The sequence below is a fragment of the Ahaetulla prasina genome, chromosome 1 (assembly GCF_028640845.1).
Source record: "Ahaetulla prasina isolate Xishuangbanna chromosome 1, ASM2864084v1, whole genome shotgun sequence".
NCBI classification, from domain to species: Eukaryota; Metazoa; Chordata; class Lepidosauria; order Squamata; family Colubridae; genus Ahaetulla; species Ahaetulla prasina.
In genome coordinates, this window is record NC_080539.1 from 283,158,262 (window position 1) to 283,172,123 (window position 13,862).

At 36.4% G+C, this 13,862-nt stretch overlaps 1 protein-coding gene across 2 annotated transcripts in view; it reads right to left on the reverse strand.

Annotated features, from left to right (window-relative positions):
• NAV2 (neuron navigator 2) overlaps positions 1–13,862 on the reverse strand; it is a 321,401-nt gene that overhangs the window by 42,982 nt on the left and 264,557 nt on the right. For both annotated transcript variants that reach the window (XM_058161305.1, XM_058161296.1), the window contains 6 exons: positions 10,540–10,592; positions 9,382–9,405; positions 6,702–6,776; positions 4,279–4,362; positions 2,943–3,054; positions 1,122–1,270 (listed from right to left, as the gene is read on the reverse strand). In XM_058161305.1, the coding sequence (XP_058017288.1) occupies positions 1,122–1,270; positions 2,943–3,054; positions 4,279–4,362; positions 6,702–6,776; positions 9,382–9,405; positions 10,540–10,592 (497 nt within the window). The remainder of the gene's footprint in view (positions 1–1,121; positions 1,271–2,942; positions 3,055–4,278; positions 4,363–6,701; positions 6,777–9,381; positions 9,406–10,539; positions 10,593–13,862) is intronic.

Below are 13,862 nucleotides of genomic sequence, written 5' to 3' on the forward strand. Positions count from 1 at the left end.
TACAACAACCCTGTGAGGTAAGTTGGGCAGAGAGTGATTGGTCCAAGGTCACCCGGCTGGCTTTCATGGTGGAGGTGGACTAACTCTTGTATCTTGGTTGAAAGTGTTTTGCCCTATGACACACCATTTCACCCAGTTAAAGTAATGGGTGTGAAACTTTTAGTTGTATGTATATTACTTTCTTCCATCTTCTGTAACAGAAATATGACTTTTGGGTCTCTGTGCCTGGTTAACTATTCTAAAATATGTTACAGAAATTTAGATTTTCAATTTTTACATTGCCTGCCCCTTTATCATCCTTCCAGGCTGGTATCCTTACGATTTATATTGACTGTTTCCTAATACGATTTGATTGCTTATTTGTACCCTATGACTATCATTAATTGTTGTACCTTATGATTCTTGATGAATGTATCTTTTCTTTTATGTACACTGAGAGCATAGGCACCAAGACAAATTCCTTGTGTGTCCAATCACACCTGGCCAATAAAGAATTCTATTCTATTCTATTCTATTCAGGCACAATTTATCTGGAGCAATATACAGGCATATGAAAGCCAGTTTTGTTTAGTGGTTAAGGCACCAGGCTAGAAAACCAGATACTCTATGCTCTAGTCCTGTCTCAGCCATGAAAGCCAGCTGGGTGACTTTGGGCCAGTCCCATTGTCTCAGCCCAACCCACCTCAACAACAGGTTGTTGTGAGAAAAATAGAAAGAGAAAGGCGTTTTGGATATGTTTGCCACCTTGAGTTATTTATTAAAAAAAATAAAGGTGGGAAAAATACGAGTAAGTAAATAAATAAAGTGTGATTAAGAGCTTCACACACTTGGCTAATAAAATTGGTTCTTTCCTGTAAGCTTTTGCCCATGGTATGTAAAATACATGATTGCAAAATAAACAAGCAAACAAAAGGAAACCCTCAGATCCGAGGTACAATTCTGCCCACCTGCCCCAGTCCTCATAGATTTGTTCAGCTGACACAGTAAAAGAGTCTACTGAATGCCTCTAATACAGCACCACAGCTCAAGTTAACCTTTTATTATTTGGCTTCTAATATAAGATCCTCTGGTATATTCAAGGAAACATGCTTTATTCACTGGAAGACATTATTTAAACATACCCAGTTTTTTCTCTTCTTTTTCTTTGAGTCACACTCTATATTGCTTCCCACACTGGAATGACTAGTAGCACTGTTAATGCTAGAGACGCTGTCTGAAGAGTGTTGTCTTCTGATCCGCAAGTCAGTAGTCTGGGCAGTCCCACCACTTCCTAAATATTAATTTAAACATAGTTGTAGATGTTTGGACAAAATATTTGGCCTTTCCCCCCGACTATCATTTATATATATTTTTTCATAAACAACTCAAAAAGCCAGGACCTTTACACTGTATTTTTTTCAATTGATATTTCTTCTCTTACACCTAACTCGGTTTCTTATCCATAATTATCTATGACAGATGGTTGTTGTAGGGAGATAATGTCACTGGAAAAAGAAGAGGCCTCCAGCTAACCACAGTAAGTCCAAAATGATGAAATGTACTTTATGACATCCCAACGCAAGTCCAGCTCTTTTGTTCTTGGGTCATGCCATCGCATGCAAGGGGTGGAATTTGTGTTGTGTCACACCATTTCTCACCTGCCTGCCATTCCACGCCATGGAATTATAGAAGTTAGACTAGAAAAACAGCACTAATTAAGGAGAATGGAAAAAAAAAAAAACAGGTGTTCTGTCCTCCCTCACCTCCGTCCGAGTGATAGCTTAATTAGCTGGCACTATCAGCTCTGGCAGCAGAATAGCCAGTGTTTGCCAAGAGCCTCCATTATCTTCCACGACGCTGGTGAGTCATCAAGAAACAAACTTCAGCTCTTAATCAGTGGATTTGCCTGTTACAAAGAGACACAGCAGCTCTCGCTGCCTTTTATATCCTTTGGGGTGTGGCTCCATGACTCAGCAGTTCCTGGGCCTGCCCCACCCTTGCTTCTGTTGTTCCCTCCTCTCCTGCCTACGAAACCTAGGGTTCAACCAAGCCTGATTGCCATCAGCTGGGTCTGCAGGCGTGGCCGGGAGGGGGTGGAAGAGTCAGGGGATGGAGGCCTCGTTATCTCTTCCACCTGGCCTGTTTCTGGCTCCTGGAACTGAGCCAGGGAAGCCGGTGCTCCTGAGGTAAGTCCTGACGGCCCTTCCCTCTCACTGTCCAAGTCACTTTCTGGCAGCAGCCCCGGCTCCAAGTCACTTTCTGGCAGGAGGGCCGGCTCGGGGGGGAGGGGGCGCAGACACAACAATAGGCCAATTCTGATTGCTGTGTAAGATTATTAATGAAAGGTAAAATGGCAGTGACAAGTCCACGACAGACTGCAGAATAACAGGTAGGCAAATAAATATGGCAAAGAGCAGTAAGACAATTTGTAATCATGTCTCCCTTTTGTTTTTCTTTCTGCAGATATTTGTAATTTTGATCAGGCACATGTTTGGTATTAGTGCAGTTCATACCTCTGAAATACTGTTTACTGTAAAACTATGGTGTTTTTTTTTAAAAAAAAACTACAATTATTTAAAACTACGGCATACTAATAATAATGTCATACTCTTAACTATTACATAACTCTGCTATTCTTTTTAGTGTTAAAATGACCAGGAACAAATTAAAGATAATTTAAACATACATTGTAACTATCCCTTCACTTTTTATATCCCAATTTTGGCTTATTGATTTTGGTTAGCCACCTTAAATGTCAGCAGGGTAGGATATAAAATATATATAAAAAAGATAAAAGATTATTGACAAATACAGGCTTCCTGTTTCATGAAAGACACATTCAAGATTGTTTGATAATTATCTGTGTCTAGGAAAGAAATTTCCATCAGTATTATCAGGAGGCTGAATGTCCTCAGAGTGCTACATTGTTATTGAAAGTAAAGATTGTATTTTGGATTCTTTACCTTTGCAGGTGAGCTCAGGTGTGTTAATTACTCCATTAATGGCAGCCTGAGCAGCAGCATTTTGTTTTTTCAGTAATTCAATTGTTTTCCTTAACTCATTCAATTCAGAATCCTGAATCATGAAGAAATCAAACATACAAAAAAAAATCACATTGAAGGTTTCAATAAGTACAATCAATTAACTGGAAAAATGTTTTAACACTCTGGTAAATCTGTGGCTGGTCCCTGAGCAACAGCCAGCTTCATGGAGCATGTCTCACCTCTTCAATCATAGGGTATACATTCATGCACAACACCTTTTAATCAATAGTTTTCTTCATGTGCACAATCAATTGGATAAGATGTATTGATTTGTCAAATATATTTTGTTTCTTGCATGTACACTATGATGCTTGAAAATTCAATTGCCTTACCACTTATAAACTACTGTATATAGATGAGAATGCATTGGTGGTAAAGCATTACGTTTCAGGCACTCTAACCAAAATGTGCTGGGCCACAGTCACCTATTCACTAGCCTTTTCTGAATTTTATGGGACCTGACATCTCAGCTGATATGTGTAGGACTGCACAATTAGATGATTCTATTATCCCAAATGACATCAAAGGGAAAAAATGTAACACTAAAATTGTCTAAGTAGTCAGTTCTGAATACATATATTTTTCTGCTTTTACTGTTCTACAGAAAATATTCTTGATTTATGCTTAAAATGTATTAGTAGATAGAAAATATGATAATTTTTTTATTTATAGCTAGAATTGTTTCTATATTATATAGTTATAGGAAAACACAATGCAAGTATAATATTGGCCTGATGGAATCATTTAGTGTTGTTGTATTTCAGAGATAAACATATCTCCCTTTATGTAAACTTTTTAAATAAGAAACCATCTGGAAACTGTCTGTAAGCTATTTGGCTATAGTTGAATTGGATGCAACTGAAACTGTCAAACAAAGGTATTTTTTGCTTTATTATTAGCCTAATAATTTTGCTCATTCTCTAACATATATAAATCCTGAAATGCTAATTTTCTAAATCAGAGAGAGAATGTCAAGAAAATATGGTTTGTAAAAAAATTTCTGAATGAAAATTAGAAACCTGGGCTGACATTAATTGCACAGGTAAATGGTGAACAATCCCTTATATTTTTTTCTTCCAGGAAAGTTTATACATTGATTACCGGCAAAAGAGCAAATGAGAATTCTGACTTGTGCTGAGGAAAGTTTTATTTTGCTTGCTAACTTGATCTCAAAACCATCACGTGATCTCAATTTCAAAAAATTGATTTTGGAATCTTTACTCATGGAAAACAAATAAGGGAATGTCAAACTTGCCTTCTGTTCTGCAGTCATGGTGAGGCTTTGCAATCTTATGGTCATGTTTCCTAGGCTCTGCTCAAATGCTGCCACAAGGTGAGCCTGTAAAATAAATTATATGATTCAGTTGATTGTGAGTTTATCTGCTGAAAAAAAAAAACTTGTAAAATACTGCACAGCATACATGATAATCCAGATAGTTCTACTCTGCTGCATTTAAAAACCCAATATAGATACCCGAGATATGTAGAGCAAAATCAAATAGGTTTATACCAACTAGCTATACACCTCTTGAATGGATAGTATTACCAAATCAAGGAACAAGTTTCCACAATTCCTTATTTAGAGCTGTGGCACCTGTTCCAACTAATAAGAGCTTCACATTATGTTGCTGCATAGTTAGTGATCAGAGCAGGGTACTGATACTGGGTCTGATAAAAACATGCATCTCTGATACATAGTCTAAAGCAGGGTGTCAAACTCGCACCATCATGTTGTCATCACATGACGTATCGTGACTTTTCCTCCGTACTAAAATGGGGATGGGCGTGGCCAGCGTGTGACACATCTGGCCCGTGGGCCATGAGTTTGACATCCCTGGCCTAAAGCAATGTTTCTCAAACAATTTTAAGGTGTTACCAATAAGGGGACTAAGTACTCCACAATTTGAAGTCCACAAGAAAAATGGACTTCAGTTCCTAGATTTCCTCAGCCAGTATGGCTGGCTGGATAATTCCTGAAATTGAAGTCTACACATCTTAAAGTTCCTAAGTTTGAGAACCCCTAGTCTAAAGGATGGCAGCTTTTTCCTCTAACCCAGTTCTTCTCTTTTTTATGATTATGTGATACAGTAAATTTTCTGCAGTCACCCATCAGCATATCTGTCCTCACATTTACAGTGAAAACAACCATAAAGAAGATCGAAACACTGGGATGTGGAGCTTTTGACAGCTCTCCACCCGCTATAAAAACAAACCAGACTGAGACTGTGAGAAAAATGGCAGAAAACAAAACAAGCTTAGTATAGAGTACATGTATTACACAGCTAAAATGTTTATTTAAAAATATTGGAGTGAATCATTCCTGTTTGAAAAAAATGTGCTAACTATATGAAATACATGTAAAGGTTTTCATTTTAAATAAAAGAGAGAAGTGGGGGGAGGAAGCCTTTAAGATGAAATCAAATTTCTGACTTTTGTGATGTGAAGCCAAAAATGTGTTTACTGTTGGACAATTATTCCCGTCATTTTCTTTTCAAAAAGACAAAATGTTCATTACCTTTTTTTTTTATTTAAATGTGTTCATTACCTTTTGAATAGCAGCAACTTTAATAAAATATTCCTACATTGGAATAAGTGGCTAAGCCTTACAACTAAGTATTTCATAGCAAAATAGCAGCTTCAGTTCTGGAAAGCAAGGCATCTCTGCTTGGTATACTGCCTCCCAGTCATTTTCGGGTATGTGGTGCTCATATCCCAGAATTCTATGGCCAGCATGGCTACCAAGGAGAATTCTGGGAATTGAAGTCCATACACCTGGAAATTGTTAAGGGAAACATCGGTTTAACACATGAGAGGAATCTTTTAAAATCATGATCTATATTATCTAAGTAATGCAAAACAACATTACTTGCAGTAATTTCCCTACATTTAGCTTTCCTGACTGCTATAAGCATACTTGAGAGGTAGGATATATATTTAGAAACCCATAATTTTGGATGAGTTGGTTTCATTTCCAAACTATTTTATAGACAATTACTTAAGACTGATATAAATTCTGATGATTCAACAGCTGGGCCAGCTTGATGAAAAAACTAGCCATGTATGGGATGTCAAACCCATTTTTATAAAAGAAAAATAATGTGAGCAAGCTAATTTTATAGAAATCATGAAATATGGTCTTGCACTGACTGTTCCCTCATCATTTCAGGAGAAGGCGCTATATCATTCATTAAAAAAAAAAAGATTATCTTCTACCATTACAATGAAAGGAAGAAAAAAAGAGAGGAAAGCTGAACCTAAAATTTTCATGTTTGCTTTGGGAATTACAGCATGCAAACATTAAAGATTAAAAGTCAACACACAGAAAATGTACACTGAAAAATATAGGCTTCACACTGCCTAAACGTTTGGAGAAGCTGACATGTACTAGCCTGATATTTGTTTCTTCAATGCAAAAAAATAATAATAATCTAAAGTGGATGTTTTTAGTCACTGAAGGAATGTTCTCTTTTTCTTTTGCAAATATAGCTATCTAGAGCAGGGGTCTCTAACCTTGGCAACTTTAAGACTTGTGGACTGGGGCTGAGGAATTCTGGGAGTTGAAGTCCACAAGTCTTAAAGTTGCCAAGGTTGGAGACCCCTGCTCTAGAGCTATAGAATATTTCAGACCATTTTTTTTACCATCAATTATCAGTTTCTGCCTCTCTGAGCTGTACTCACATTGGCAGTCAATTGGGTTGTCAGAGCTGAAACTTTCTCCTGCGATGCATCCAACTCCCTCCTCAGCTTGCGAATCTAAACATTATATTTCAAAACATGGTTTTGTTTAATAAGCTCTTCAATGTACATATACACATATTACCATATATAACTTCTGGACCTCTTTGCAGACGCACTATTGGCGGGGTTATAATGAAACCCATTATTATTGGCTCAATTACTGCAAATAATGCCTTTAGCATTATGGCATCAAGTTTGTGGAAATTCATTTTGATGGAAGTTCCAGATCTACATTCCTGACTCTCTAGGAAATCAGTTGCAATGCAAATTGCTTCGTATATGGCTGATAACTACTGTTATTTATTCTGTTGTTATTTGTTGTTTTCTACTTTACTGACTTGGTTCAGACACAGTGATGGACTAAGATGCAGTTATTTGTTTTGGACTAAATGTGATTTGTTATTTATAAAACCACTATTGTTTAAACAATTGGATCAAACAAACTATGATGGTTTTAGCAGTTATGTCCATTTACTAATTTGAAGACTTGTTTTAACTTTTATGGAGATTTTCTGTCCTTTTGTTAGCTGCTTTCAGAAATATTTGATCAGAGAAAGACATACAGATGAAAACTTTACTTTTCTAAAAACTGGGTAAATATTACCTAAGTATTAGCAAATTGCACTAGTAGATCTTCTTAAAGAGTTTACATAGGAGTGTAGCCAGGGGAAAAATTAATCATTATGGTTCAAAGGTATTCAGGTAAAATGACATCATGCACTAGATTAGATTAAAAGTATTACCTCACTCTCAATTCAGTCAATATATTTAATACAAAGTGCATTGTCTATCAGTGAGCAAGTGTCCAGGAGTTCTCGAAACTCATTCTTTAAATAAAATGCAAAAATAATATCCAAACAATATTTCCACCCAGTAATGTCTAGAGACCCATGTAGTTTGGATCAGATGATAGAATACATAACAACATTTATGAGCATTTGAAAAATGAGGATATTCAAACAAAATGCAAGAATAATACAAATATTACATTGCTGGGGATGTCTCTCTTCACAAGTTATTGATAAATATAAGCAAGTGCTTAACTGGAACATAGGTACTAACTGCTTGTGAGTCTTAAAAGTCAGTTTGGATCATGATTAAATTTTTGAGTTAGGAAGAAGGGAGGCAAAGAATTGGCAAAGTTTCCAATGGAGAAAAGATTATAACAAGAAGCCTGGATTGAATAAATCTAAGGTCGGCTATGAGCTTTTTAGTTCTAACTGTCATTTTGGAGCCCAAGAATATATTTAAATTCAAAGCCAAGAAGATATATATATAGAAGAAGATGACGAATGAGACTTCGTCGAAACGTCGCCAAGACACTTCCAATTTTATGCGGGAGAAAACCCGAATAACCAAAGACCTACATACAAACACCCGCGAAAACCTCAGAAAATATATATATAAATATATATATATATATATATATATATATATATATATATATATATATATGTCTTTGGTTGTTCGGGTTTTCTCCCGTGTAAAATTGGAAGTGTCTTGGCGACGTTTCGACGAAGTCTCATTCCAATTTTATGCGGGAGAAAACCCAAACAACCAAAGACCTATATATAAACACCCGTGAAAACCTCAGAAAACAAATATATATATATGTAAAATTGGAAGTGTCTTGGCGACGTTTTGACGAAGTCTCATTCGTCATCTTCAGGCTTCAACTTCGTGCTTCTGGGAGCAATGTGTGATTGCAGCTGTTTCTTCCTTTTTAACTGCTAGTGGGGGTTTGAACTGATTGGGTGGGAGCTTGGCTGTGCTCTGATTGGATGGGGTTTTGTTTTTTTTGTGCTCTGATTGGCTGGGGGTGTGTCCTGTGTTGGTGGGGGCTTGGTTGTGCTCAGATTAGTCTGAGTTGCAGGGGGATTTGAGCTGGTGAGCTGCATTGCTGTTGTTTGGCTTCGTGTTTGTGGTCGTGCTACATCTTCATAGTATGTACGCACGACCACAAACACGAAGCCAAACAACAGCAATGCAGCTCAGCAGCTCAAATCCTGCAACTCAGACTAATCTGAGCACAACCAAGCCCCCACCAACACAGGACACACCCCCAGCCAATCAGAGCACACACAAAAACAAAAAACCCCCCATCCAATCAGAGCACAGCCAAGCTCCCACCCAATCAGTTCAAACCCCCACTAGCAGTTAAAAAGGAAGAAACAGCTGCAATCACACATTGCTCCCAGAAGCACGAAGCTGAAGCCTGAAGATGACGAATGAGACTTCGTCGAAACGTCGCCAAGACACTTCCAATTTTACGTGGGAGAAAACCCGAATAACCAAAGACCTACATACAAACACCCGCGAAAACCTCAGAAAACATATATATATTCATTCCAATAACATTGGTGAAAGAGATTTGTATTTATATAAATTTATATTATTAAAATTTTTAATTTTTATATTAAATTTACATATTATTCCCCTTAATATAAACCTATATTTGTATAGATTTATACTAAGAGAAATAATACATAATTTAAGAGGCCACTATATTCATATCACTGACTTTTTAAAAATGAAATATCACATCCAATTATCTAAATATTTAAAAATGAGCACCTGTCATTGAGTTTAGTAATTTTAAGAAAAACAAAATCCTTCTTACCTCTGACTGACATTTTTCTTCAGGCTATGAGGAAAAAAAAGAGACTTTGTTTGAAAAGTGTATTAAAATCAGTGGATTCATTTAATAGTTCAGCCTACCAATAACCTGTCTCTCAAAACACTTACTGGTAAGTCTTTTTAATCCAAAACAGCTTTTATTCAGATATGTGATAAAAAGTTGTCCAAGCCACAAATTAATTTTATTAATTTACCATTTAATAATATTCATGATGTGCAGTTTTTATAACATAAAAACAGAAACATCAAAATATTACTATAAATAAATAATAAATATTATTGCACTCTATTCCATGTCAGTAAATGCAGCAGGCACCATTAAAAAAACAAACCACTAATTTTTTTCCTGTTCTTTGCCTCCCTGCTAAACTGTTCTATGATGGTCAGGGATTTATAGGATTTACGACAGGAATCCCCAACCCCCGGACCACGGACTGACATCGGTCCACAGTGCACCAAAAACTGTGCTGCACAAACAAGCAAAGCTCCATCCATGCATGTGCATGTGAAACCACGCCCTTTCTGGTCTGCGGAAAAACCTCTCTCCATGGAACCGGTTCCTGGTACCCAAAAGGTTGGGGGCCACTGACTCAAAGCTTAAAATTTATCAGAAAGAAATATTGATTTCACAGTTCTGTAGTTATAAATAGCTGTACTAATGAATTCAGGAGCTTGTAAAATGGGACATGCTCCTCTTGATCAGTGGTAAATTATGTTATGCTGCTGGCTAATTAGCAGTGTGTACTTCTCTTAAAGAGCACTTTTTGTAAGCTAAAGACATCCACTTTTCACTAGGCAATATTTTATTTGAAACTGCTATGTTACATAAAACAAATCGAAGAGCTTATGTAATTCCCTATGCGACTTCTGCTTTGATAGTTTTAAGTCCAAGAGGACTTGGATTCATCAGTTTGTCAGCCACAGTTTCCCCATCCACTGATTTCATAGGATTTTCTGTCCATCTTATAGAAATCAAAGGATAAAAATACAACAAAGCATAGAAGTTGCTTGGGGGAATAATTATTCCATTCCTTCTTCTAGTTTGAGCTGTAAGGTCCATAGTCCTATTTAATGAATTAAATTTGTTACATTCTTTTGCTGCCGACTTTTCATACAGACCGGTTATGCTTATGACACTCACCGTTGAGTAAATAGATGATGTGCTTGACACCAAAGATAGAGATGAACCATGCACTACAGGAAAGATAAATAAACAAATTAGCCATCGGATTTTTATGTATATGATAAGTAACAACAGCAGATTATTACATAAGCCGTATACATACTACGGATGTTCGTAAGGGCTACACATTTCACCAGCAGCCTATTTAAAAATTGCATCACCAGTCATGAACGTATTTACTGAACATAAATCTTTGCAGACGTATCAGAAGGTAAGCTGAAATAAATGGAAGCATTATACAGACCATAGCCCAAAATGATCTCAAATCAAGCTTTTAAAAATCATTATTTGGATGTAAATATTTGCCTGCCTGCGAGGTTATGATAGTGCATGGAAAATGGAACAGAAGATGATGAGAAGCAGACAAAGTAAAGGTTCAACTGACCAGTCCAGTTTCACCATATTGTTGGCCTGAAGCATAAACAGTAAAAGGGTGTTAAAAGATTTCGTAAATAAAGAAGACTGAATATTTTGGTGTGACTAGGTTAGGTAAAAAGACTCATTTAATTGTAAGTCAGCAATGTAAGAGAAAGTACACTGGAATATATTTTGATATTTCCTAAGGGCAAAAAAAAAAAAAAACCTAGGAAAAAATACATTTTTGTCAAACATATTTACAAAGTGATTTCCAAAATAGTTCTAAAATATTAACATATAAATTTATGTATTTACACTTAAAAAAACATAGTTATTTAACATAAATTTATCCATCTTTGGTATCAAAAGCTATTCATAGCTAAATGGTGCTCAAAGTCTATATATATACAGTTGAAAATACATTGTATTATTTTTCAGAAACACTTCCTATATTAGTTCTTTTAAAATGGCTAATCCCCCAGTCCTTGAAGAATAAGGCTAGCTGTTGAACAGGCATGACATTTTCTTTCTATATTAGTCCCAAAAAAACTTTATATTGCCATGAAGCTGAGAGTGCAATGGACTCATAGATCTAACTCAATGGACTCATAGATCTAATTCAACGCAGAATGGCACACCATTTTGTAGAATAATTATTGCAAACCAAGCACATTGCTTTCTGATTCCCTTCCTTCTAGCAACACACCTGGTGGATACTCAATAAAGTAGTAAAAGTAAATTTTACTATTATTAAAATAATAGTAAAATGGCAATATATTTGTCAAAGTAGGACCCATGGATTCCTCACATTAATTGTACACTTTTTGGTCTGTTTTAAGGGCATATTCAATACTTTTTATTGAAACTGAACAAATGTCAACATATATAAAATAATTGGATTGTTAGCATTATGTAAAATATGATTCTTGCATGCCGACATTGCTATGGAACTTTTATTGTACAGTATGTAAATAGTATCAGTAATTTTAAAAATAAATAGCACTTTCAGCAAATATGTAAATCAGACTATTATATTTTACAAACCCAGTTATTATATGTAATGTAAACAAGTTTGCAGTAGTGACTTTATTCTGGTATGTGAGTTTTTGAAATGTGGTTTTATGATATTTGAATTCTGCTTCTATTAGACATTCCTAAATCATTATAAGGGAAACTTGTATGAAAATAAATCACCTGCTATTGTTACAAATTCCAAAAAAGCTCAGGGATTTCTTGTATTAAGGAGTTTACTTTTACATTCATCAAATACCAAGAATATTTTACAACCTCTTAGTTCACCAAAGTGCTTATGTGTCTGAAAATCTGAATAACAAGTATGATGTTTTTGTATTTCAAGATTGCATATTAAATTATTTTGCTTTGAGTCCAAAATTATTTTTGGCACAGAAAATATTATACATATTTCATTTGTTATACTTTTCATTTTTTTCCCCTTTTATTAAATTTACAGTTCTTACAGAATGCAAATTGCCCAGGAAATTCACATACTTCCATCTAAAACATATATTTATTTATTTTTAACTCTGACAAAAACCAGACCTGGTTAGTCCACCAACTGGTCACTTGTGCTGAGCTCAGTGAACAAGATATCAAGAGTCAGCAAAAAAAATAATAATAGTCTTTTATTTCACAGCTAGTTTTTAGGTAGTATAGCTGTTTCAGAGACAAATTTTGAAGATCTACTCCCCCCACCCAAGTTAAATCATTACCCTAATACTAAATATGAACCAATTCATATTCAACCGATATTAGAAGAAAGAAGACTGGGCAGAGAAAGATCACTAGCTTAGGAAATTACATTAAAAGGTAAAAGTAAAGATTCCCCTTGCACATATGTGCTAGTCGTTCCCGACTGTAGGGGGCGGTGCTTATCTCTGTTTCAAAGCTGAAGAGCCAGCACTGTCTGAAGATGTTTCTGTGGTCATGTGGCCAGCATGACTCAACGCCAAAGGCGCACGGAACACTGTTACCTTCCCAACAAAGGTGGTCCCTATTTTTTTACTTGTATTTGTTATGTGCTTTCGAACGGCTAGGTTGGCAGAAGCTGGAACAAATAACGGGCGCTCACCCCATTACGCGACACTAGGGATTTGAACCGCTGAACTGCCGACTTTTCAATTGACAAGCTCAGTGTCTTAGCCACTGAGCCACCGTGTCCCTTTTTAAAGATTTTTTTCCCCAGAAATTACATTACTGAACTTTAATCAGTAAGTCAGATAAGTGGGAAGTGAGAATTTCCGTTTTATGTGCCTAAGTCAATATTTTTATCCAGGCCTTTTCTACGCCACTTAGGCGCTTCTGTTTTTTAAATGCCATGAGTCTCCATCTCACCTTTACTGTCGGGGAGAGTAAAGGCAACTTAGAGGATGCTGCTGCTTCAGGGTGATGGGTTGCTTGACATGGTAAATTCCCAGTAACCTGCACTGCTGGTGAATGAGAAGGAGTCTAGGATATAATATAATATAACAACAAAGTTGGAAGGGACCTTGGAGGCCTTCTAGTCCAACCCCCTGCCCAGGCAGGAAACTCTACACCATCTCAGTCAGATGGTTATCCAACATTTTCTTAAAAATTTCCAGTGTTGGAGCATTCACAACTTCTGCAGGCAAGTTGTTCCACTTATTAATTGTTCTAACTGTCAGGAAATTTCTCCTTAGTTCTAAGTTGCTTCTTTCCTTGATCAGTTTCCACCCATTGCTTCTTGTTCTACCCTCAGGTGCTTTGGAAAACAGCCCGACTCCCACTTCTTTGTGGCAACCCCTGAGATATTGGAACACTGCTATCATGTCTCCCCTAGTCCTTCTTTGTCTGGTTCTTTCCCCTATGTCTAGTTCTGGGTCCAGGAAGAGTCTTACAGTCCTTGTTTCTCCTAATTTGAGCTAATATTGTACCACTGCCAACAA